The sequence below is a fragment of the Triticum urartu genome, chromosome 7A, assembly GCF_056163025.1.
Source record: "Triticum urartu cultivar PI428250 chromosome 7A, HENAU_Tu73, whole genome shotgun sequence".
NCBI classification, from domain to species: domain Eukaryota; kingdom Viridiplantae; phylum Streptophyta; class Magnoliopsida; order Poales; family Poaceae; genus Triticum; species Triticum urartu.
Genome location: NC_141879.1, coordinates 53461141 through 53487923, shown reverse-complemented (window position 1 = coordinate 53487923; position 26783 = coordinate 53461141). Strand labels below are relative to the sequence as shown.

The 26783-nt window shown below is 45.6% G+C and overlaps 2 protein-coding genes across 2 annotated transcripts; one reads left to right on the top strand and one right to left on the bottom strand.

Moving 5' to 3' along the window:
* Positions 1–8294: 8294 nt before the first annotated feature.
* Positions 8295–8753, bottom strand: LOC147957652 (uncharacterized). Its single transcript, XM_087531799.1, has one exon. It carries the CDS (start codon positions 8751–8753, stop codon positions 8295–8297), a length of 459 nt encoding a protein of 152 aa, XP_087387925.1.
* Positions 8754–13826: 5073 nt separating this feature from the next.
* LOC147957651 (uncharacterized) lies at positions 13827–14957 on the top strand. The gene has a single exon (XM_087536317.1). It carries the CDS (start codon positions 13827–13829, stop codon positions 14955–14957), a length of 1131 nt encoding a protein of 376 aa, XP_087392443.1.
* Positions 14958–26783: the final 11826 nt, after the last annotated feature.

Sequence of the window (26783 nt, the reverse complement as noted above, 5' to 3'; positions counted from 1 at the left end):
AATTTGCATTGCTAAATGTGGATGATGTGGAGACAGACATGGTTGATGAGATTTTTTTTATATTAGATGTTCCAGCTCAACCAGAAGAAGAAGAAGAAGTAGTTGCACAAGTTGTGGTAGGGGTCAAAAGGACACCTGTTGAGGAAGAAAATCTAAGGATAATAAATCTAGCTCATGACTTTGTCACTACATATGAGAGTCCATTGAAGATTAAGAAAAGTAGACCAAGTAGACTTACAACTAAAAGAAGAAACATGCCCGTTGTAGCTGCAGGTGAAGCTCCACTTGCAGCCACATCAGCTGCAGGTGCATCGACAACAGCTCCAGGTGCATCCACATCAGCTCCAGGTGCAACTACAACAAGTCCATCAACCCCAGCAACAACTTCTACAGAGAGAGCAACAATTGCAAATAAAACAAATTGTGCAAAGACAAAAACAACAACAACATGTCCAGCACAGAGAGGAACAATGCCACAGTTTACTAAAAGACAAAAACCATCATTAGCTTCTGAATTTGAGTATGTATCTGCAGATCATGTTGAAATTGGAACAAAGTGCAAATCAAGTAGTACATGCAGATGAAAAACATGGAGAAGAAGATGATGATGAGAGTGATGTTGACTACCAACCTCTTTCAGAGCACATTTCTGCTGAAGAATTAGAGGCAGCGGAAGTTAGGAAATTAGCAAGGGAAATTAGGAGGCATAAGAGAGTGAATAAATTAGGGGATGATATTGGTCTTGTCATCAAAGATAATAATGTCATTGAAGGATTGTCTGGTGATGAGAAGTTGGATGGAATAGAAGATGATGTTGTCTCATCAGATGATGACAACTCTTTTGATGAGGAAAGTGATGCTGAGGGGGCCGCCCAGCTAGTGAAAAGTAAAAGTCAATGGAACAAACATAACGACAAATCAGAAATACCTACATCTGAGATAGGAATGGTCTTTAGAGGAAGGCATCAAATGAAGAAAGCTCTAATAAAATATGGCATTAAAATGCATTGCATATTTCTTTCACCAAGGATTAAAATCATATAAGGTTGGTGCAAACTGTACTTGGCCCGGTTGCAACTGAATGGTCTATGTTTCTAAAACTAGTAGAAATAAGTGGCTACAAGTGTCTACCCTTGTAGATGATCATCATTGCATTCCAAGAAGGGAAAACAAACTTGTTACATCATCTGTTATTGCTACAAAATATGGCAAGCTTATAACAGCAAATCCGAGTAGGAAGTTAGAGGATTTGAGGAAAACTGTACTTGAGGACCTATTTGCTGATGTGACAATTGCACGGTGTAAGAAGGCAAAGAGAATGGTCATGCAGAAACGGTTGCATTCCACTGAAGGAGAATACTCCAAATTGTTTAACTATCAGTTAGAGCTCCTAAGAACTAACCCTGGAAGCATAGTTGCAGTAAAGTTGGCCCAAGATGAAAATGATGGATCATATGTATTTCAAAGGTTCTACATGTGTTTTGATGCCTTCAAGAAAGGTTTCCTAGCAGGCTATCGAAAATTTATAGGCCTTGATGGTTGTTTTTCAAAGGTGCTTGCTATGGACAAATGTTGTGTGTTATAGGAAGAGATGCAAATAACCAGATGTATCCTATTGCTTGGGCTGTCGTGGAGAAAGAGACCTTTGAGGCATGGTTCTAGTTTCTTGCAAAAATAAACAAGGACTTGAAAATAAGCAATCAAGGAGATGGACAATTGAGGACATTTTCCCTAAAGATGAGCAAAAAATGTGTGCAATACACACATATGCTAATTGAGGGACCATCATCACATGGCAAATTTACTTTTGCTCTTCTCTAAAACTTGACACATTCTAAAACATAGCAAATTCTGAAAGTCCCTAAAACATGGCAAACTGCCATCATTTAAAAATAATAATTTTCCACCATTTTCTTCCAATGTGTATATTATTTTTATTTCTCTACCATGGCCAACATAGTATATGGAGCATGGTAAACTTTTTTATGGACCATGGCAAGTTTTCATCCAGACATTTTGCCATCACAATAGATTATAAACTTTGTCTAAACTTGCCATGTGATATGTGACACAAAAAAATTGATCATCAACATTTTACCTTTTTAAGAACAAGGCAATTTTTAGTTTGTAGCATGACAATTTTTTAGTTTGTGGCATGGCAAAATTCACTTTTCTATTTTTCCATGGCAAATTTTTACTTTAGTAGCTGATGGCAAATTACATTTACTTTTCTATCTACCTTGGCAAATTCACCTTCATTGACATGGAAAATTTATGTATATCGCCATGGAAAATTTTAACTTTTATTGCCATGGAAATTTACATATTTTTTACCATGGAAAAGTTATCTACTTCCATGGCAATTTCACTTCTACATACATGGTAAAAATTTACTTTTGTTGATCATGGCAAATTATTGATATGACCACTAGTGCAAAAGATAATCTTCGGAACATGTTAAGTTGGCTCTTTTAGTTTTGAGGTTCTGTCAACTAAACCGAAGAAGGATGCTGTGAAGCCCAATTTTAGAATGCCTCCATACAGATGGTGTTTTGTTGGAAATAGGTTGCAATCTCATTCTTGTGTAGCCGCGTGAGAGAGCAGTGTCTTATTTTGTTTTGTGTCTACTAGTAGTAGTCACGTAGCTATTTGGTTGTGATCAGTGTAAGATTGAATAGAACTATTTTTGGTCGATTATTGCAGCCGCATACAGAAGTATATATAAGAGATTACAAGCCAGCAAGACCTATTACAATACGACTAGGACTAGATAACTTGAGAGCCAAGTAATAGTCTAACATCCCCCCGCAGTATCAACGGGAGGCTCGACAACGTTGAGACTAGATCAAATATTACAAAATGATGTTGATGGTAGTCCCTTGGTAAAAATATCCACAAATTGAGCCGTAGAAGGAACATACAGCACCCGAACTTGTCCAAGAGCCACCTTCTCGCGAACAAAATAGATATCAATCTCAATATGTTTAGTCCGGCGATGTTGAACATGATTCCCGGACATGTAAACAGCTGAGATGTTATCACAATAAACAATGGTAGCTTGTGCAAGCGGTCGATGCAACTCTAAGAGCAACTGACGAAGCCAGACCATATCAGCCACAGCATGTGCAACCGCACGATATTCAGCTTCAGCAGACGAGCGGGAGACAGTTACCTGCCTTTTCGAAGACCAAGAAATCAAATTGTCACCAAGAAAAACACAGAAACCGGATGTAGATCGTCGAGTGTCGGGACAACCAGCCCAGTCTGCATCAGAATACGTGGTGAGAGAGGTAGGGGAAGAATTGTTTATGTGGAGACCATGGTTGAGAGTACCTTTGAGATACCTAAGGATGCGCTTGATATGATTATAGTGAGGTATGCGAGGATCATGCATATAGAGACAAGCTTGTTGGACAGCAAAAGAAATTTCAGGACGAGTAATGGTAAGATACTAAAGGGCACCAACAAGACTACGATAAAGAGTAGGATCATTGAAAGGATCACCATTGGCAGAAAGTTTGAAACTAGTATCGACAGGAGTATGGGAAGGATGACAATCTAGCATACCAGCACGGTTGAGAAGATCTAGGATGTATTGACGTTGGGAAAGAAAAAGACCTGATGAATCACGAATCACTGCAATGCCTATAAAATGATGAAGAAGACCAAGATCTGTCATATAAAACTCAGAGCGGAGATGAGTAATGATGCGGTCCAAAAAGGTTTGAGAAAAAGCAGTGAGAATGATATCGTCAACGTAAAGAAGTAAGTATGCAATGTCAGAATTATGATGATAGACAAAGAGAGAAGCGTCAGAAAGAGAGGAAACAAAACCTATGGTTTGAATAAAGGAAGAGAAGCGTTGAAACCATGCACGTGGAGCTTGTTTGAGACCATAGAGAGATTTTTGAAGAAGACAAACATGGTATGGATAAGAAGGGTCTTCAAAACCAAGAGGTTGCTGACAGTAGATGGTCTCTTGGAGAGAACCATGAAGGAAGGCATTTTTGACGTCTAATTGGTGAATAGGCCAGGTGGAGGAGACAACAAGGCTAAGAATAGTGCGCACGGTACTAGGCTTAACTACAGGAGAGAAAGTTTCATCGTAACCAATGCCATGTTGTTGGCAATAGCCGCGACATACCCAACGTGCTTTGTAGCGAGAAAGAGTACCATCAGAGTGAAACTTCTGACGAAACACCCACTTACCAGAGACAATGTTGGTGTTGGAAGGACGAGGAACAAGCTGCCAAGTATTATTTTCAGAAAGGGCTGAATATTCTTCTTGCATAGCTGCAGCCCAATTAGGATCAAGAAGCGCAATTTTGTAAGATTTGGGAACTTGGGACAAGGACAGGGTGGCGTGAAGGTTAAGACGATCTATGGGTTGACGAAAACCTGATTTGGAACGAGTGCGCATAGAATGGTCATTGGCTGAGGGAATAGTGGGAACAACGCGAAAGGGAAGAGGAGCAACACGGATGTCCGGCGCAGTGGATGATGCGAACAATGGAGGGGATGGTGATGAATCAGTATGTGTGGGTGATGGTGGTGGAGGGGATGGTGGCGCATCAACATGTGTGGGGGATGGTGCGGGAGGGGATGGTGGTGCATCGGTATGTATGGGCGATGATGCAGGTGGCGAAGTTGGAGGGTTATGATTGGGTGTCGGTAGTGTAGGGGCATTAGGTTGGGATGGTGGTGAAGAGGTATTTGGAGATTGAGATTGCAGAAGAGGAGCATAAAAAGGGAAACGAGTAGGAGGGTGGTTAGGTGGGGAAGTAGGGAGGTGTGATGGAGCGGTACATTGAGCAAATGGAAAGATATGTTCAGCAAAGGTGACATGCCGAGATACAAGAACCCGACCGGTGGATAAGTCAAGGCAACGATAGCCTTTGTGTTCATCCGAAAAACCAAGGAGAACACACGGGAGAGAGTGGGGAGAGAGCTTATGAGCGGTGGTAGCAGAAGTGTTAGGAAAGAAGAGGCAACCAAAAACACGAATGTCGGAGTAGTTTGGATGACATAGAAACAGAGAAAAGTAGGGGGTGACGTTGGGATTGGCTTTGGTGGGACGGATATTGAGAAGATATGTAGCGGTGTGGAGAGCCTCGGCCCAATATTGGGAAGGCATGGAAGATTGAAGAAGAAGGGTATGAATAATTAAGAAACAGTAAGATGGGGCGACCTAGGAGCTCTCACAGCCATCCTCGCACATTTTACGTCCGATTAGTTTTTGACCGCCCTGATTTAACGGCCAGAGGTTGCGGGCCACGTGATTGGGCTGCTGCTCCGCAAGTTTATTTTGGTAGCCCCTCGTTCACCGGGCCATGGCCCACATCTTTGATGGCCCGTTGGTAGCGAAGCGTCGTTCTTCCTTGCTTCGTTCCTTGGTCGACGACGGTGTATCAATAGCGATTAGTTTTCTTCCTCTTCCTATTTGTCTTCCTTCCCTTCTTCTATCCGTATTCTTTTTTTTTGCGGGGTCCCCGTATTCCACTCTTCCAGACAACCTTTCTCTCCTCTCGCATCCCAGGCCATGCCCCCTCCTTATTCCGCTTCTTTTTGACATCGACGATCATGATCCTTGCGCACGAGAGCTTGTCCCGGATCTTTTCGTTAGTGCTTCACGTTGCTTTGCATTTTCAGGGATTTATCTCACAACAATCTGTTAGGATCCATATCTAAATTTTCATTTTTATATGAGTCTTTCTCGACCTGACTTTATTTTTCCAAACTATGCAGCAGACCCTTTAAACCATTAATTTCTTCATATTTCAGGTTGATTTGTCAAGCAGCAACACGAATAGATCAATACCTCTGAGTTTGCTAGAAGAAAAAAAAAACATAGGTTGCTGACACTAAGATTTGCCACTTGTTTAATTACATCATCCATACATCATAGAGTGCAATTGACAGAAGTAAATATTTCATCAATTTTTTTTATTTCATCAAATTTGGGGGAACTTTCATGTTGATATGGCGCCCCCACCAAAGAAAGGTTATCTGATTGCACTCTACAAGTTGTATTACGAGGTCTAGGAATGATAAGTTAATTCCAGACTTCCAATTAGTTTTCTTTAATTCAGTCCTACTAATTATCTTTATAAGTTTACTTTGACTATATCTAAATAATGATTTTAATTCATGTGATTATGATTTCTACAACCACGAGAACACATCAAAGATGAACAAATTAGAAAGGTGGCAGTGCAAGGTGAGTGCCCATGTCTTAGCTGAACGATTTGCCCAAGATTGCACATCTGAACCTCATCATTGCTTTACACCTGATTGATCAAGTGAGATAACAACAAAGCAACAACTTAGGAAGAGGTTGCTGCTGCATTGGAATGTCTTGAACGGTGTCAAGTACACGTACAACACCTCTGTGGAGAATTCCATAGATGACATGAAATTGGCACATGTATCTATTTATTTCTAGAAGGATTTGACAAGGCCGCATCATCATGCCCAGCTGTCGTATAACAGAAAGAGGCTGTCGGTTGTGATATCATCATGTCTCGCCTATATTTGGAGCCGTCAAAGCCGCTCAAAATTTCTTGGATGTTTGTACTGTTTAGATTTTTATAGATAAATTTACTATATGTTGTCAATATGGGCGGGCGCGGCAAAGCGCGCCTTTATGTTCTAGTATCATTTATAGTAAGAAGAGAATGTTCAGCTTTGCCGTTTTGAGGAGAAGTGTAGGGACAAGAAAAACGGAGAAGAATGCCGTGGTTAAGAAAGAAGGTATGATTTTTAACATTATCAAATTCACGACCATTATCACATTGTATGAAGCGAATAGGGAGAAAGAAGTGCACGGAGACGTATCGCTGAAAATTGAGAAAGAGAGCATGAACGTCGGATTTGTTGCGAAGAGGAAAGGTCCAGACAAAGTGTGTAAAATCATCTAATATAACAAGATAGTATTTAAAACCAGAGACACTAGCGATGGGCGATGTCCAGAGATGACAATGTATTAATTCAAAGGGATAAATGCTTGAAGAGCTAGACGAACTAAAAGGAGGACGCACATGCTTGCCTAATTGGCATGACTCACAAACGGAGGAATCGTGAGAATCTCTATGACAAGGTATAGTAAATTCACTAAGAACAGATGCTAAAACTGCAGGATTGGGATGTCCTAGACGCTGATGCCAGAGATCAACAGATGCCATCATGGAGGTTGGAGAGGCAACGACAGGAACACCATTGAGAGAGTATAAGTCACTGGAGCTATTGAACCGCGCGATCTCGACCTTAGTCTGATAATCCTTCACAGATAAGCCAAAGGGGTCAAATTCGACAGAAACAAGATTATCACATGTGAATTGACGAACAGAGATTAAATTTTTGATAAGGGCAGGAGCAACAAGTACATCACGAAGAAGAAGAGTTTTGGTGGTGGAGGGAAGTTGAGCCTGACCAACACAGTATATGGGTATAGAAGAACTGTCACCGAGGGTGATGGATTTAAAAAGTGGTGAAGTGCAAGAGGAGAGAAACATACTAGATGCAGACATGTGACTAGAAGCACCGGAATCGAAAATCCAATCCGTACCTGTGTTGCCTTGGGAGGCAAAATTGTTCATGGCCTGGATGAAGGCGGCTTGGTCCCAGCTTGGCGGTGTAGCAGATGTCGGCGTAGGCAGCAGGGCCGGCTGGTACGACGGCGATGGCAGTAGGGCCGACGGTGGGGTGTAGTAGTGGCCGCCGTCAGCGTAGTAGGGAGCGCCATATGATGGAGTAGCATGGTAGGCGTGAGTCGGCGGGCGAGGCGTGAGGAGTCCCGGGGCACCAGTATGGGGCCGCACGCCGGGCTGCCAGGCACCGGTGTAAGCCGGTGGAGCGCCGAGGGGAGCCGGAGAGGACCATGGCATGGGCCAAGCTTGGACGAGCCCCGTCCAGGGATCATGTGGAGGATGCCAAGGCGTAGCTACTGGTGGCGCACTTGGGGCCGACGACGATGAAGGAGTGGGCACCAAGCGCGTCGTAGGCGGTCGGCAGATGGGGTTCTTGCCGTGATAATTAGGGCTGGGACGCCAGCCTGGCGGTGGAGCGGATGCGGTCGAGGAAGAAGACACCGCTGGTGAAGGGGGCGCCGCGGGTGCCGGACCACGCGGAACGGCAGCGAAGAGCTGAGGGCGAGCGTCCTTGTTGGTTTGCGCACGGTCGGCCCACTAGAGGATGGATCGCACCTCGGCAAAGGTTGGTTGGGGCCGCATCATGGGTATGAAAGAAGCCTGCTTGTCGAACTGTTTGCTGAGCCCGATGAGGAGGATGTTGATAAGCTACCGACCTTCAACGGGATCACCAAGTTCATGTAGTTCGTCGGCAATGGACCTGAGGCGTTGGCAGTAGACACTAAGGGAGGAGTCGCCTTGCACCGTATTCCTAAGCTCGGTGTGGAGTAGATTGGTGCGAGCATCAACGTTGTCTTGGAACAACTGATGAAGGGCCGCCCAGAGACCGGCGGCGGTGGCGGCTTCCCTGAAGACGAGATTGAAGATCTCGGTGGAGACGCGCATGTAGATCCATTGGATGACAGCGAGGTCATCCTTGACCCATTGGGGATCATGGCATTGTGGCACGGCGGTGGCGTCGACGTGGGAGCGAAGATTGCAGCGCCCGAGGTGAACTTCGAAGAGGTGGCGCCAATGGTAATAGTTGTGGGAGGTGAGATCGAGGGTAATGGGGATATAGGGTCTAATATCGGAGATTGTATCGGTGAAGGAGAGCACCGGAGGCATGGGTGGTGGTGGTGGTGGTGGTAGAACTAGGGCAGAGGAGGAGGAAGCCACGGCGGCGGCGCGGCCGAGGGTAGCGGCCCGGCGCTCCAAGTAGCCGGGCGGTGGCAGCGATGGTGGGGTGGGCGGTGGAGCCATACCCTAGGACCAGAAACCCTAAGATACCATGTAAGATTGAATAGAACTATTGTTGATTGATTATTGCAGCCGCATACAACAGTATATATAAGAGATTACAAGTCAACTAGACCTATTACAATACGACTAGGACTAGATAACTTAAGAGGCAAGTAATAGTCTAACAATCAGCATGGCTGAATTATTAATTAGTTAATATATTATTTCATTTAATTAGGAGAGAGAAAGAGTCATGGGTTGGTACGATTCGTACTACGTATTGTTTTAGTCGTGAGTTCAATAAAACTATAGAAAATGTCTCATATCGAAGGATACCAAATATCTTGCTGATCCGAGGGGATTTTGTTGCTGCTGCGTGTGGAGTCGATCCAATCTACTCGACACAAGTTTTTGCTCTTACGGTTTTGCATCTTTGTTTGACCGGAATTTCTTGTTACTGCTGCTAGTACCGTGAAAGGTCGGGCCGACGAACGACTCACCATCTAGTCGAGTCCTCATCAATTGGTATTCAGAGCTAAGGTTGTTCACAGTACTGTGTTGATCAAGATGTCAACCTCGGTCAACAAGGATGATAAGGTTGCTGCTGATTCTGAGGAAGTTGTGCGTCCAGTGTACGCGGATGATATTCCTCAAAATATTCGGTATGATTTTGACCACACATGCAACTACGTCAAACAATGTCATAATGCGCTCAAGGAGAAGCTTGGCAAGAGGATTGATGTTTTGATCGCCCGGTTCGACGCTTTGGCGGACACCATCAATACGCCGACGACTAATATTGCGCAGGGCCGTACCCAAGAAAATGGAGGCCCGGTGCAAAACAAAAAATTGGGCCCTCGTAACCATTGGCAATTAGGAAAGTACAGTTTTATAGTGTGTGTGTATCATGTTAGTGGTACAAATTTTGAAAGAATTACATCTTACCAAGAAGCAATCTAAGCAGAGTACTGGACCTTGTATCTATTCATTCAACAATGGATGTATTGCATGGAAACCGCGAAGAAATTAAACTGCTTGAGCAGCGATTGGAAGAATTGCGCTAAGTCGCTCGCGCCAGTAAAGAAAGAGAAAGAGAAAGAGAAGTGAAGAGAGACAGAGAGAGAGAAAGCGGGGGCTTGCGTGAGTTTCGGCCATGTGGAGCGGGGCCTGGTGTAGAGTTAATTCTGCCACAGATTCGGTGGAATTTTTAATGCGTTGATTAGTCCTAGGCCTGATTAACCCAACTAAACCAGCACTGAGTAATAGTTTAACATAATAAATTGGGGCCCTCCTGATTTGGGGGCCCTGTTCGGTCGAACCTTCTGCACATGCGTCCGGTACGGGCCTGATATTGCGCCACCACATGCTGCTCCGGTTGCTCTCCTGCGTTATGCACCAGCGCCTCCCAACGGACATGCCATCGTGCATGATCGCCGTTTGGTGGCACAACCACATGCTGGAGATGATGGCCTTGATGACGGCGTTGATCATGAGGCAGGGTACGCGCCACAGCCGCGACACTTTGAGCCCTGTCTTGAAGCTGCCGCTCGTGGTGGAGTGCATGACCGAGTAGATCAAGCTGCGCGTGTGCCTTTGGATGATGGACGACCTGGGGAGCTCTGAGACCGAACGTTCGGGGTCTTTTTATTTTCGTAAACTTAAAATAGCACCTGACACTGTTGGTTTGTCCCAGCCGTGTGCAATAGAAAATTGCATCTCACACGGTTAGTTCCCAGCCGTGTGCTATATAAATTTGCATCACATATGTTAAACAAAGTGAGCTTCACAATCAGCCACACTCACTAGCACACTGTTCTCAGTCCTGTTTGTGATAGGCCCTTTAAACCGTTTGCATAGGAGTCGTATGCACTAGTGACAGTAGTATTTACCTGCAGATTCTTGCTATAATAACAGAATCCATACTAATTCTAGAATGAGTGCTGGTGCAGACCTGACTCTATAAGGTTAATTACATAGTTGTTGCCTCTACTTTAAGATCGCTGACCCCATGATATGACCTGTACAACAGCTTGTCCCACTCTTGGTCATAATTAGTAATTTGTACCAGGAAAATATAAGGCATTTTCTTTATTATTTTCGTTTTTAACCTTATTTTCCACATGAAAAATAACACTATTGACCAGAATTGTTGGATGGAGATGGAACAGCCCGGTTCACTATAAATCGAACGGTTCAACCGATTTGTAGCAGTTCAGTGATGGGGACGGTCATTAGGCTTAAAAACCACTAAGAGCAGAGCCAAATCCTGAAAACAAAGGTGAAACACTTTTCTGGAAAAAAGTGATTAGTTCTTAGAGCGTGAATATTTTGAAAAAGTTGTGATTAAACTCGTACATTTTTTTGGAACTCTCGAACTTCTTTTCAAATTTGAATATTTAGAAAACACGAATATTTTTTGAAACCGAACAAAATTTTAAGAAAAGGAGGTAATGTAGCCAACATTTTTTAAAATCACAAATATTTTAAGAATATGGCTCTTGCGAACACGTTTGTGTATGCCGTTAATGATGATGAGGCATGCCAGCATGGCATAGGGCCCGCTGTCCGTGACTGCTGGTTGAGGACAAGGCGTGTGGCGCGTTCTTCTTGCAATAAAAAGACATTGTATTTTTTTCTCACGTAAAAGCCCACTAAAATTTGCAGGTATGGCATCGGGTGGGTCCAACCTGTCAGCGAGACATCACAAATCTATCTATACCTAATAATAAAGAGGCTATTACCTCTTGCGGTACATCACGGTAATTGCTCTCAAATTTGTAAAATATTACCCACGGATACCACCTATAAGTGATAAAAAAAGGTTTCATATTGGGGAATTCCCCGTCTGGGTTGGCAGGACCTCCTATACTGCGTTATGCGCGCTGGGAGAAGATGCAGCGCTCCTGAGTCGGCCAATTCCGGGCGGCCTGTTTTAAAATTTTTGTTTTTTATTTTTCTGTTTTTTCTTTTTCTTTTTCCTTTTCTACCTTAAATAATTTCTGACTTAAAAAAGTTCCAAAAATTTAAAAAGAATAAGAATTTAGAAATAAAATATTTAATAAATCATAAAATGTTTGTGGATTTAAAATATAATTGTGATTTTATAAAAATTATTTGCTTATTATAAAAATGTCCAATTATTCTGAAACTTTTTGTGGGGCTCTGGAAATATCCATTTAGTTCCCATATTAAATTTCAGAATTTATGAAAACGGTTTGAATCAAACCGAAAACAATTGCAGAAAATAGAAAACAGAAAGAAAATGCAATATAGGAAAGAACTTACCTGGCTTACTTGTGCGGCCCAACTGGACGGCCCAGCCCACCAGGGGCAGCGCTATCTTGTTCCTTCTGCCAGGAGGAGAAGTAGTTGCGTGCCCACAGCACAGCCACCGCGGCCACGTCCCCACGCCACCTCCTGCTCGCCTGGCTCGTCCTGATCCACGCCAAAGACGCATGTGGCCCCCTCAGTTCTCCCTCACTCTCTGGACCTGATACGTCTCCAACATATCTATAATTTTTGATTGTTCCATGTTGTTATATTATCTGTTTTGGATGTTTTATATGCATTAATATGCTATTTATATTATTTTTGGGACTAACCTATTAACCTAGAGCCCAGTTCCAGTTCCAGTTTCTGTTTTTTTCCTTATTTTTGAGCTTTGCAGAAAAGGAATACCAAAAGGAGTCCAAATGGAATAAAGCTTCACGATGATTTTTCATGGACCAAAAGACACCCAGGAGACTTGGAGTTCAAGTAAGAGGAGCCACGAGGCGGCGTCAAGGGTGTGTCCCTACCTTGTGGGCCCCTCGTAACCCCCTTGACCTAGTTCTGCCTCCTATATATTCACATATATTCCCAAACCACTAGAAGCAACCACGAAAACACTTCTCCTCCGCCGCAACCTTCCACTACTAGGGAAAACCTTATACACAGAATCTTAGCAGCAGCGCGGCATAAAAACAGGCGCTGCTGCTAAGTAGTAGCAGCGCGGCTACGGAAAGCTCGCTACTGGTGCAAACTTAGCAGTAGCGCGTGACGCTTAAACCGCGCTGCTACAAAAATCCACCGACAGTACACAACGACATAAGTTTACCAGTAGCGCGGCGCCAGGGAGCGCGCTGCTGCTAATGCCATAGTAGCAGCGCGCTTTTTTGTCACCTCGCTGCTGCTAATTTTGAAAATGTGCACAGGGTTGACCCGTTTAGCAGTAGCGCATGACAGGAAAGCGCGCTGTTGCTACGCTCTTAGCAGCAGCGCGCTTTCTCTCCCGCGCTACTGCTAAGACGCAGGACCAACCACTTTTTCCACCTCCCCCTCCCCATCTCCTCTCCTCCCTTTCCCCTACCTCCCACATCCTCCCTTTCTCACTCTTCATCTTCCTCAATACTTCTCCCCCCATTACTCTCCTCTTCTACCTACCTTTCTCTCTCTTCATTACTCCTAGCTATAACTACACCACCTCCATTAATTCATCTCCTTTCTCTTTTTCCTCTCCCCTCCACTAGTTGAAGTTGTCTCCTCCCAAATTAGCTAGCTAGGTAGATGTAGCATTTAGTTAAGTGACCTATTTGCCCCCTAACTAGATCTTTCTTTGTCAAAAAGAGCTTTGTGCACTTTTGACCTCCCTACATCATCATCTCCACCGTGTGCTCGATCTCGAGATAGAGGTGTGATTAATATTTCATGCTTTTGCAAAATGGAAATATGTTTATGCATGTGTGTGTGATATTTTTATGGAAATTGTGTGTGTGGCATGAGTTGACGCCAAATTGTGCATTTAAGTTGCCTATGTTTTGCCGAAATGTCGATTTATTTCCGTTTCGGCGAATTCCGGGCAAACTCTAGATCTATATATGTCCTACTTTTAAGGAAGGTCATGCCGAATTTTTGTATGACTTTGATGAATGCACGCATTTTTATAATCAATTTGTTTATTATTACCATGCATAGTTCATGATGGTCAGCGGAACGATGGTGGACAAGTGGTTGCGGTCGACGATGCAGGACATGAAGGAAAATAACCTGACAGAGGTTTTATGTCCGTGTCGAAAATGCAAAGGAATAGTTTGGCTTGACCCCCATGTCGATGGTCGTGTCGAAGCGCACCTGCTCATGACTGGTTTCATGGATGGCTATACTCGGTGGATAACTGAAGATGAGGATGGCGATGTTGAGGATGCCGACGGGGCAGGCAATGATGACACGGGGCAAGACGAAGAGATGATCGATAATGGCGGCGAGGAAGAGGCCGGACATGGCGGCGGAGAAGGGCCCGGACATGGCGGCAGAGAGAACGACATGGACTCCACGCAGCAGAGTTCGTCGGTACTAAGTTCAATTGTGCGGGACCCTCATGTTCAAGCATTGCTTTGCAAGGAGACGAGTACTGAGAGAGCTGCTTCTAGAGAGGAGGCTAAGCTGGACCAACTGGTGGTAGACTCGAACACTCCATTGTATGATGGTTGCAATCCTGAGGTGACCCGCTTGAGTTTCACGCTCCAAGTGCTGAAGACGAAGGCTAAAAACAAATGGACCGACACTAGCCTCGATGAGCATCTCAAGTACCTAAAGGATGTTCTTCCCGAGGGTAATCTATGTCCTAGTAGTGTTGATGAGGCCAAGAAGATCGTGTGCCCTCTTGATCTGCCACACGTTAGATACCATGCATGCATCAACGATTGCATAATTTATCGGAAGGAGCACGTGGAAAAAACAAGTTGTCCAGTGTGCAATGCTTCTCGATACAAGAAGGCCGGGAAAAAATGTCCCCAGAAAGTGGTATGGTACTTATCGATCACTCCCCGTCTCCAGAGGTATTTTGTAGATCCCAAGGAAGCAAAGCTAATGCGCTGGCACGCGGAGAGGAAGAAGCCCGACGATGGAGATGATCCGAAGCTGAGACACGTCAAGGATGGAAGCCAGTGGAGAGAATTGAACAGCTTCTATCGGTATTTTGAATGTGATGCAAGGAACATCGTGCTCGGCGCGTGTACCGATGGCATGAATCCATTTGGCAACCAGAGCACCAACCATAGCACATGGCCAGTGTTTGTATGGATGTACAACCTCCCCCCTGGTTGTGCATGAAATCGAAGTACATTCACATGAGCATGCTTATTCAAGGGCCGAAACAACCAGGAAATAATATTAATTTGTATCTGGGGCTACTTCAGGAGGAGTTAGACACGTTATGGAAAACACCGGCCAAGACATGGGACTCCAGCAAAGGCGAGTATTTCAACATGAGAGCCGCGCTGATCACGACAGTGCACGACTATCTTGGTTATGGATATGTGGCAGGCCAGGTGTGCCATGGATATTGCGGATGCACGCGGTGCATGGATGATACGACGTCTCAGCAGCTAACGTCAAGGAAAGATGGCGGGTCTGGGAAAATCGTGTACATGGGGCATCGAAGATGGCTCGAACAGGACGACTCGTGGAGAAACCGTGGAGATCTATTCAATGGTCGCGCTGAGCATCGAGGACCTCCACACGTAAGTGGAGCGGTGCCGAAATCGATGAGCTGTTGAAAAACTGGAAGGAGTGCCCCGTGCCGGGAAAGATGATGAGAAAGGCGCCGGAGCCGCTGCTGAAGGTATGGAAGACGAGGTCTGTGTTCTGGGACTTGGAGTACTGGCACAAACTCGATACACCTCATTGCCTTGATCAAATGCATATCTGTAAGAATGTCCTTGAGAGCTTGCTCGCAACACTGATGAACATGCCGGATAAGACCAAGGATGGGCCAAAGGCAATAAAAGACTTGCAAGATTTGGAAATCAGGGAAGATCTGCACATGCCGCCATGTAAAATGTCAGACGAGACAGAGACGGAGACAGAGGCATGGGAGAAGAAGGGCAAGAAAATAAAGAATGAGGATTATTGCCCCCCTTCTTGCTTCACCTTAAGTCAGGCTGAGATCAATCAATTCTTTAAGTGCCTTACCGGAGTCAAAGTTAGTTCCGGTTACTGTGGCAAGATAAGTAGATATCTAGACACGGACAAGAAAAGGTTCAGCGGGATGAAGTCTCATGACTGTCATGTGATGATGACGCAGATATTACCTGTTGCCCTTAGAGGGATAATGGACAAGCACGTCCGTGACACGCTTATTGGTCTCTGCAACTTTTTCGACGTCATCTCTCGAAAGTCGATCAGTGTGAAGCAGCTCCGAAGGCTACAGGAAGAGATCATTGTGATACTGAATGAGCTTGAGATGTACTTCCCGCCCGCGTTCTTTGACGTGATGGTGCATCTGTGTGTCCATATTGTGGATGACATAATAGACCTGGGGCCGTCATTCCTGCACAACATGATGCCGTTTGAGAGGATGAATGGGATCATAAAAGGATTCGTTCGTAACATGTCCCGTCCGGATGGAAGCATCGTCCAGGGCTATTTGACACAAGAGTGCATCTCTTTCTGTGAGAATTTTCTATATGGCGTAGACCAGCCGCCTGGTATTAGTGTTGGTTTGCCCGTTAACAAGCACGATGGGAGGCTCGAAGGAGAAGGTCACTGCAACGGTCGCAGGGAACTGCACGTGGCATACTCAGATCGACGCAGCGACTTTGACAGAGCAAACTTGGTAGTGCTACAACACCTAGACGAGGTAGATCCTTTCGTGGCACTGCACGAAGAAATTATCGCAAAGAAGTATCATGACCGGGGGGTATGCAGGACGGACGCCAAAGTTACTAGAGAGCACAACTCCACTTTCTTGCATTGGTTCAAAGAGCATATTATTGCTAATCCCCCGGAGGAGGGCTCTAAGGACGGATTGCTCATATATGCCTTAGCACATGGCCCCTCGCCCAACCTCGTAACCTATCAAACATATGATATCAACGGATACACGTTCTACACGGAGGCCAAAGATATGGACAGTGATGAATATCAGAACTCAGGGGTGACGATGGAATGCATGACCGGCAGCGACAACGGCGCAACTGAACGATTTTATGGAAGGGTCGAGGAGATCTGGGAGCTTGACTACTCTGGACTGCACAACACGACGATGTTCCGTGTCAGATGGGCTAAGAATGTCGAAAGAGAAAGCCGGATTTTCACTACCATGACTATACCCGACGCCAAGAACGCTACCGTGAATGCTATCGCAAAAAACGAGCCATGGGTACACGCTAAGCACGTGACACAATGCTTCTTCATAACCGACCCATGCAATCCCAGTCGTGTTGTCATGAGGAAAGGCAAAAGAAACATTATTGGAATGGATGGAGTCGCCAACGAGGAAGACTATGATCAGTACGGCAACCCAATGAGGGAAGATGACGATGATGATGAAGTATACGTCAAAAGAAGAATCAATACTACATTACCAAAGAAAAATCGTACTCCATGGAAAAGGCATAGTCACAATGAGGGGCTCAATTATTCTTCGACGAACAAGAAGGGAAAGAAGCTGACTCAAAAACGAAAACGTCAGCGCTGAGGAATCAGTCAAATGATGTAATATATATATATATATATATGTTCCTATTTTGTATACACACTTAATTAGCCATTATTTTGCATGGGTCCAATGATGTAATATATATATGTTCCTATTTTGTATACACACTTAGTCATTATTATGCAAGGGTCCAATGATGTAATATATATGTTCCTATTATGCTGAGGAAAAGAAAAAAGGGAAACTGGTTATAGCAGTAGCGCTTTAGTGAAAAAGAGCTACAGCTAGTCAAGGTAGCAGTAGCGGTTTCTGCAGAAAATCGCTACAGCTAGTCAAGGTAGCAGTAGCGGTTTCTGCAGAAAACCGCTACAGCTAGTCAAGGTAGTAGTAGCGCGTTTCGTGTAAACGCGCTACTGCTACGTCCACTTAACCCAAAATTCTCCCTCTCCCTGCTTCATCCCGCCTCTTTTCCCCCAAATCCCCACTCTCTCTTCCCCGGCCCCGTCGCACCGCCGCGCCCGCCCCCGACCTCAGCGCGCTCGCCACGAGCCCGCCGCCCCCGACCCCAGCGCGCTCGCCCCCGACCCCGCCGCCCCCGACCCAGGCGCGCTCGCCCCCGGCGCCGGCGCTCGCCACCGACCCGTCGGCCCTCGCCTCCCTCCTCTGCTTCCTCCCCTCCCAACCTCGGCCGTCGTCGGGCCTGCCTCCTCGCCCTGCACCCTCTGTAAACCACCCCCCCTCTCTCTCTCTCTGCTAGCTAGGGTTAATTTACTTAGGTTTTATTTATGTTAATTAGGTTATCTATTTAGTTATGAATTTAGATAGGTTTCAAAATTTGCTGAATTTATATGCAAATTTGAACTGGACATGTGATATGTGGATATGTCATGTTTTGGACATGTCATGTTTTGGTAAATGATCCGAGTTGCCTATGTTACGCCCGGAATGTTGATTCATTTCCGTTCCGGTGAATTTCAGGCGCTCGATATGTCCATTTTTTAGCAAAGGTCATGCCGAAATTTCCCGTGAATAACGGCATGATTTGTGCTACATGGTTGGCATATCGAGTGCTGGCACATAGATTTCTTTTTATCTCATTTCTCATTTATTCATACTTTTAGAAATAAATGAGGACACTTAATCATAGGAAACATGTCGAACAACGAAGAAACTGGGCCTTCTGACCAAGATGCAGACGAGATGGATTATGAGGGTGAACAAGACTACCTCGACTTTTTGACTGCTAAGCAAGGTTTGTAGGTCCGCCTCGATGATGGTACCGACGCCGACACCGACACCGACGGCGCCGGCGCCGATGGCGGCGCCGAGACCGGTGGGGAAGGTACCCCCAGGGAAGATACCGGCGCCGATGCCGGTACCGAAAAGAGGCATAAGAAGCAGAGGATACGAAAACCTAACAAACTAGGGATTGGACGACTTGTGATCACAAAGATGGCACCTGGCAAGTTTGAGCCATTAGAGCCGGAAGAACCTCGCAAGTGCTATGGGAACCAAGTAGGATGCATCCTACGGGAATGCGCGAGCATCAACGATGATGACTTAAGGAGTAAAGAACATTTGACGCAGTTGCTCCTAACGAAGTTGCACAAGAGATTCAAGTTCCCCGATTGGGATGATAACATAGAACAACTGTGGGATGATCCGAAGATGAAAAAGATTAACAATCACGCCATGGGCATGTTCAGCAATGATTTGGCCTCCTGGAAATCGAGGGTGAAACGAGCTATTGAGGCCGAGGAACCCCTGTCCAAGATTCTGGAGGAAAATCCGACACTTACGGAAGAGGAGTTCGAAAAGTTCAAGGACACTTGCGCTACCGAGGACGCCAAGGCTAAGGCTGCGGAATTCAAGAGCCTTCAGCAAAGGAACACGGGGAAGCATCGCCTCGGAAGCCGTGGCTACCTCGGTAAAAGGCCCATATGGGATAAGGAGGACGCGGAACATGAAGCCGCGGGTCTCCCAGACCCCTTCACGAAGTTCACCAACCCCTTGGAGCATGACTTCATCAGGGCCCGCTACAAGTGGGACAAGGAGAAAAAGGTTTTTTACACGGACAAGATCACGAGGAAATTGATTAGACTACTGGAGAAGCAACACCATCTTGCAGCCGAAAACCCGACTTCTCCGATGAGGCCCAAGTGGGACACCCCTCTCAACCGGGCCTTGAACGAACTTAAGGGACTCCCTTTGGGCCAGCGGCCGCAATATGGTCGTGTGCAAGGCGCTGGAGATGGCGCCACATGGAAGGTGTTTTACAACGAGGGCCCGGAGGCCAAGAAGCAGAAAAAGAAGTTTAGTCAGGCGGACATCGACGCGAAGGTGGAGCTTGCGGTCGAGAAAAAAGCAGCCGAGGACGCGAAAAAATCAGCCGAGGACAAATATGAGTTGCTACAGCAGGCATTCAATGCAGCTGTAACTTCCTGCAGAAATGATTTTGCTACTAACTTGGTTCCAGTTATCATCAACTGGACGAAGGAAAATCCAGACAAGACGGTACATGATTTCCCGTTGCCCAGTTTTGTCGGGAGCAACTCCATGAACAACAACACCATCGCACCATCACTTGCTCATGCAACTGGGCCTCCTCTCGCAGCCGCTCCCGCTCATAGCAGCTCGTCCTCAGTCTCTGGCACGCTTGGTGAGCCTTCGTCTTTGGTTGAGCTCGACGCTGTCACGGTAATTACATGTCGCACCAACATATATATATATATATGTATATAATATTCCATTTTTGTTGCCTTTCGGATGTTTTACACCACAGACATATGTGTTTGCAGGCGAAAGAAACCCCGTGCACCATACTCTACTTGATCAAAGGCCAGAAGGTGGACGTGGGAAAGGGGATGATAATGTAGCCCTTGCAACCCACGTTCCACAACCAGCCGATCCCTGCTGGGCACTTTAGGGTTAGCTTGTCCAGTGTGAAATCGGGGCACGAGGATTTGCCTCCTCCAGTACAGCATGTGGGAGCGGACGACGAGACCCCGCCGCGGATTGGAAGCTGCAAGGGTTGGGTGCTGCTATGGCCGAAGAATCTTATTCGTCTGAAGCCGGCCGAGAGCACACCAATAACCACACATCAACAAGCATGTGCGGAGATCACCACCCCGCCTACGCAATTACCAGCTCCTGTAGTGCCGGGTGAGAGCGGCGGACGACATGATGAAGGGGGTGCAATAGTGCTGGCTGATGTAATTTGTCCTGTAGAACAAAGAATGGATGATGAAACGGAGGTTGACCCTATGGATTTCCTCAATACAAACGCATATGACTGTGACATAGAATTGATGAGTCAACCATATGACGAATCGGGCTATCAGCTTGCTAATGAGGATATGGATGATATGCCCGGGCAGGAAGGTCGTAGCAGGGATTGCAAAAAGTCTCTCTTTATGAAATCCTCACAGGACACGCCTGAAGATGCCGCCTCAACACAGGCTCAACTATCCCAGCGCGAGGGTCGTACAGTACTTAGCCCGGGAACACTGGGGCAGGGGTTAAGGAAGGGTCTAGAAGGTGTGCCCAAGAAAAAGGAGAGAAAGAGATCGGGGAAGATAGCTGCCTTCAAACAAGCCAGAGCACATAGCAGCCAAACGATGCATTCTGAAGAGCATGTACCCGTGAAAGGTGAGGCCATGTTCCATCTCACGGGCGAGCCGATGCTACCGCCGAAACCACTGGAGGCACTATCAGGGGATCTCAGGAGACTGCACGACCATGTGCTCTCGACTGAGAAAAGCCTACTAGCCTCAAAGGATCCAGGATATCCGACATACGCGGCTCGTGTGCCTGAGGGGAAGTGCTACGTCGAGACATGGCCCACGGAGGTGTTCTTCCTGCGGTTTGACCATATCTTTGAGATGTTTCTGACAAGGCGGCTCGATTTTACAATCGTCCGCCTTTTTGCGCTACATATGAGCTCTGTCATGAACAGTGAAGAAGTCTCGCAAATCTGTGTGGCGGATCCGTACTACATGCACGAGTCTTTCTTGAGTCTCGGCGACTTTGAGCGTGAAACTGCTAGGGACTACCTCCAAAACTTCATGGTACAGAATAAGGACCGGGAAATTGTCCTCGTGCCTTATCATCCAAAGTAAGTCAGTTTCGAACAACCCTTTCATACATTTCAATCATTCCTTCTCTCTCTATGGGGAATAATTTGAGGTGTCTTTTCCCCGCAGCAACGGGCGCGCCATCCTTATCGTTCTTTATCCGCAAGTCTCCCACGCCGTGTATTTTGACCCTTCCAGAGACTACGAGAAAAAAGACTACACCCACATAATGAATATTCTAGATGATGATCTCCAAGGCTTCAGCTTTAGAGGTGGCCACATGCAGATCAGGAAACAAAGGAACAAGAAGATGGGTTTCGCGCATAAAACGAACTTCTCCTGCATCCAAGTCCCAAAACCAAGCAAGAAGGATGGATTGTACATCCTCCATCTCATGAATCAGTTCAACACGGATCACCAAAAGCTTCGCATGAGAAGCAGAAATGATGATCATATCCACAAGTGGCTAGAATCTCATGGAGAAGCGGATTATAAACTTAGAGATGACTTCTTTCGCATCCAAAGCGACATTGTGACGATCATCCTGAAAGAAGTCGTCGATGAGAAGGGGATGTTCCACCACGGCCCTATATCGCGAGCTGACGTCCGAACTCGCATAGGCATGCAACGTCTAGACCTCACGCCGTTCAAGAAGCTAGGGTCCATCCTCGATGATATGGAAGGATGGAACTTCTAGTGATCTATGATGCCGATGATGATGATATGTGTCAGTTGAACTTGTATACTATTTGTAGTGATGCAACTTTGTGATGTCCACGATCCCTGCCGAACTTGCGTAACGCTACTTTGTTAGTTTGCATACGATGACCTGCGTACCTCTAGTTAATTAATTTGCGTACTGTATGTTGCATCTAGTTGCTAACCCTTTCTTTTTCGGTGTTCTCTAGTATATTTTGTTGCATATATATGATTGTACATCCTCTTCATGAACATGCATCTCTAACAGGTACATAGTTTATTGATGGCGAGATGGAACTGCTATGTCGTGTACAAAGGGAAGGTTCCGGGGGTGTACAACGAGTGGCATGAGTGTCAGGCGCAAGTGAATGGGTTCTCGGACGCCAGCCATAAAGGCTTCAAAAGCAGACAAGAAGGAGAAGCTAGTTACTTGAGGTTCACGCTAGCGCGGGAGAGGTCTCGTAACCGCCATCTCATGTACTGCATAGTTCCGCTCTCACTCATAGTGATAGCTCTTCTCGCGTATACCTTTGTTTAGATGGATGACGTTGTAGTTGCAAGTATTCGAGACTTGCATGTATCGCTATTTTTGAGATGATGACAAGATACCACTTTGTGTTGGATGATGATTATGACGAGACTATTTGTATGTATATGCTATGATTATATTTGTGGTCTCGCAGGCATTTGTATGTGTATCATGATGACATTTGTATGTGCTAAAGATTCTTCTATAAAGCCTGTTCAAATACAAAACAAATATGCTGAAAAAACAAAAAACAACTAAAATTAGCAGTAGCGAGTGGAGAAAAGTTAGCAGCAGCGCGGTTGTAGCAGTAGCGCGCACAGGGGAAGCGCACTATAGCTATTAGCAGCAGCGAGGTTCCTTTAAGCGCGCTGCTACAACACTTGTGTAGCAGTAGCACGGGTGGACCAGCGCTACTGCTATACGTTAGCTGTAGTGCCTTATTGGTAGCGCGGGTACCCGCGCTGCTGATAGGCCTAAAACCCGCGTTGCTGCTAGCCTTTTTCCTAGTAGTGTTCTGTTCCCGTGAGATTCCATCTTGGGGCCTTTTCCGGCATCCTGCCGAAGGGGGATTCGATCACGGAGGGCATTTACATCAACCCTATTGCCCTTCCTATGAAGCGTGAGTAGTTTACCACAGACCTACGGGTCCATAGCTAGTAGCTAGATGGCTTCTTCTCTCTCTTTGATTCTCAATACCATGTTCTCCTCGATGTTCTTGGAGATCTATTCAATGTAATCTTCTTTTGCGGTGTGTTTGTCGAGATCCGATGAATTATGGATTTATGATCAGCTTATCTATGAATAATGTTTGAATCTTCTCTGAATTCTTATATGCATGATTTGATATCTTTGTATTTTTCTTCGAATTATCGGTTTGGTTTGGCTAACTAGATTGGTTTTTCTTGCAATGTGAGAGATGCTTAGCTTTGGGTTCAATCTTGCGGTGTCCTCACCCAGTGACAAAGTAGGGGTAGCAAGGCACGTATTGTATTGTTGCCCTCGAGGATAGAAAGATGGGGTTTATATCATATTGCTTGAGTTTATTCCGCTACATCATGTCATCTTACTTAAGGCGTTACTCCATTCTTTATGAACTTAATACTCTACTAGATGCATGCTGGATAGCGGTCGATGTGTGGAGTAATAGTAGTAGATGCAGGCAGGAGTCAGTCTACTTGACACGAACGTGATGCCTATATTACATAATCATTGCCTTGGATATCGTCATAACTTTTTGTCATGGACTTAACATGGCAGATGCCCTAGCGAAAGGACTTAAGTGTGGAGCCATCGCGATGAGGTTAGCTTGAAGGTGTTAATCGGGACAAATGATGCAGAGAGTTTATACTGGTTCGGCCCCTCGCAACGAGGTAAAGGCCTACCCAGTTTGGGGTTATATTTATTGGGTTTCGGTTACCAGGGAGCGAATACGCTTGACCTAGTTCTCGACTTCTTGTTTCTTGCCCTAACCCGCCGCCGGGTCACCCCTTATATACACAAGTTGATGCCCAGTGGCTTACAGAGTCCCGACCGGCTCATACACAATGTGTCCGGCTCGGTGACTAACTAAACTTGCCTTACAATACAAGTTACAAAATATGGCGGTTCAAACCCATGGGCCTCAAGTCACCTCCAGGTCTTGGGCCTTCAATAAGCTTGCTCTATGGACCGCCATCCTCATCATCCTCCTGGGCCTTCTCTCCTTAAGCCGTTAGTAGCATGACCTGGCCCCTCCTGGGCGGGTCATACCCAATAGTTATATCCCCAACATTAGGCCCAGGTTGATTTGAACTTGTTCACATCAACCTTTAATACTTGACTTAGGAAAATCTTGCATCGTTAACTTTTATGAAATTGCTATAACCCGCGATGACGTCAGCTCACAGAATCATGCTAACCTTCCATGATGTCATCTTTGCATTAACTTCACATAGAGCCCAATATATCTCAACGGATCTTTGTTTTAATGGATATCCCAAAAATCGAGGCGTTCGTATAACCTCATAACCATTTTTCGGCCTCCTCGATTCCTGCGCATGCCATCTGATCATTGCCTTATAAATAGGGGGGGTCTTTGTCTTCACCTTTTCCCCCTCGCCTCCTCGTCTTCGTCTTCCTCCTCGCGTCTCCTTTGCAGACCCGAGCTCCGCCGCTGCTGACCTTCGTCCGTTGCATCAAATCAGGCCGCTGCATCATCCTGACTAGACCAGACACCGCCGGCGCGCCACCGCTGTCCATCAGCATCTGTAAGTAATCATCCCTTCATACCTCAGGTCTGCATTAGGGTTTGTTTTGTTCGTCAGTGTTCTTCGTCGTTCTTCATCATTCCTTCATAGCACGCTCAGTTTAATCCGAAAACATCGCGGAAGCAGCGCAGAAGTAGTTTAACGCTCCTGTCCAATCATAGAAACTATCTTTTTATGTAGAAATCCCTCAAGCACACTAGTTCTCCACTATCGCAACCATTAGGTTTAGAATTTTCTTTTCTTTTTCAAACTGCGGTAAATCCGAAACTATAGACCCAATCTGCAAAATCTGTTTGTCCATCACTTAGCAAAATTTTCACTGATAGATCTGAAGTACCATAACTGCCATGGCAGGTTATACCATAAACCGTGACTCGACATATAACATTAGGCCCCGTTTAAGCTGCCATCATATGCTTCATAACCTGTATAACCCGGTGATATTCTATGGTTTAACCATGCTTTGCTTATTCATCCTCATAACTCTGACCGGCTTAACAGTATAATTCTTAACCCGACAACACTTTCTTTTGTAGTTCATAATGTCAAAAGCAAGAACCGTTATGTCCTGCAACTGGGTCGTCTCCCGGGTCACCGAGGAAATACTGAATGAATTTGTTCAAACTAGTGTTTTAGCCAAGAAAGAGGTCATTCATTGGAGGGTCCCAGGCATAGAAGTCCCTCCTCAACCCAAGGAGGGCGAGGTTATAGTTTTCACTGACCATTTGCTCCGGGGGTTCAGCCCACCCGGCTCAAAGTTTTTCCGTGACATACTGAGCTTTTTTCAACTTCATCCGCAAGATATAGGACCCAACTCTGTTTTAAACATCTGCAATTTCCAAGTCTTCTGCGAAGTTTACCTTCAGCAAGAGCCCACCGTAGAACTGTTCAGAGAGTTCTACTATTTGAATCGCCAGACTGAATTTACTGACGGGCCTGATACGTCTCCAACGTATCTATAATTTTTGATTGTTCCATGCTATATTATATTCTGTTTTGGATGTTTAATGGGCTTTATTATACACTTTTATATTATTTTTGGGACTAACCTATTAACCGGAGGCCCAACCCAAATTGCTGGTTTTTTTGCCTATTTCAGTGTTTCACAGAAAAAGAATATCAAACGGAGTCCAAATGGAAGGAAACCTTCGGGAACGTGATTTTTGGAACAAACGTGATCCAGAGGACTTGGAGTCCACGTCAAGCAATCAACGTGGAGAGCACGGGGCAGGGGGGCGCGCCTACCCCCCTGGGCGCGCCCTCCACCCTCGTGGGGCTCACGTTGCTCCACCGACGTACTTCTTCCTCCTATATATACCTACGTACCCCCAAACCAACAGAAGCATCCACGAAAACCTAATTCCACCGCCGCAACCTTCTGTACCCGTGAGATCCCATCTTGGGGCCTTTTCCGGCGTCCTGCCGGAGGGGGCATTGATCACGGAGGGCTTCTACATCAACACCATAGCCTCTCCGATGATGTGTGAGTAGTTTACTGATGACCCACAAGTATAGGGGATCTACCGTAGTCCTTTTGATAAGTAAGAGTGTCGAACCCAACGAGGAGCAGAAGGAAATGATAAGCGGTTTTCGGCAAGGTATTCTCTGCAAGCACTAAAATTATAGGTAACAGATAGTTTTGTGATAAGATAATTTGTAACGAGCAACAAGTAATAAAAGTAAATAAAGTGCAGCAAGGTGGCCCAATCCTTTTTGTAGCAAAGGACAAGCCTGGACAAACTCTTATATAGAGAAAAGCGCTCCCGAGGACACATGGGAATTATCATCAAGCTAGTTTTCATCACGTTCATATGATTCGCGTTCGATACTTTGATAATTTGATATGTGGGTGGACCGGTGCTTGGGTGCTGTTCTTACTTGAACAAGCATCCCACTTATGATGAACCCCTATTGCAAGCATCCGCAACTACAAAAGAAGTATTAAGGTAA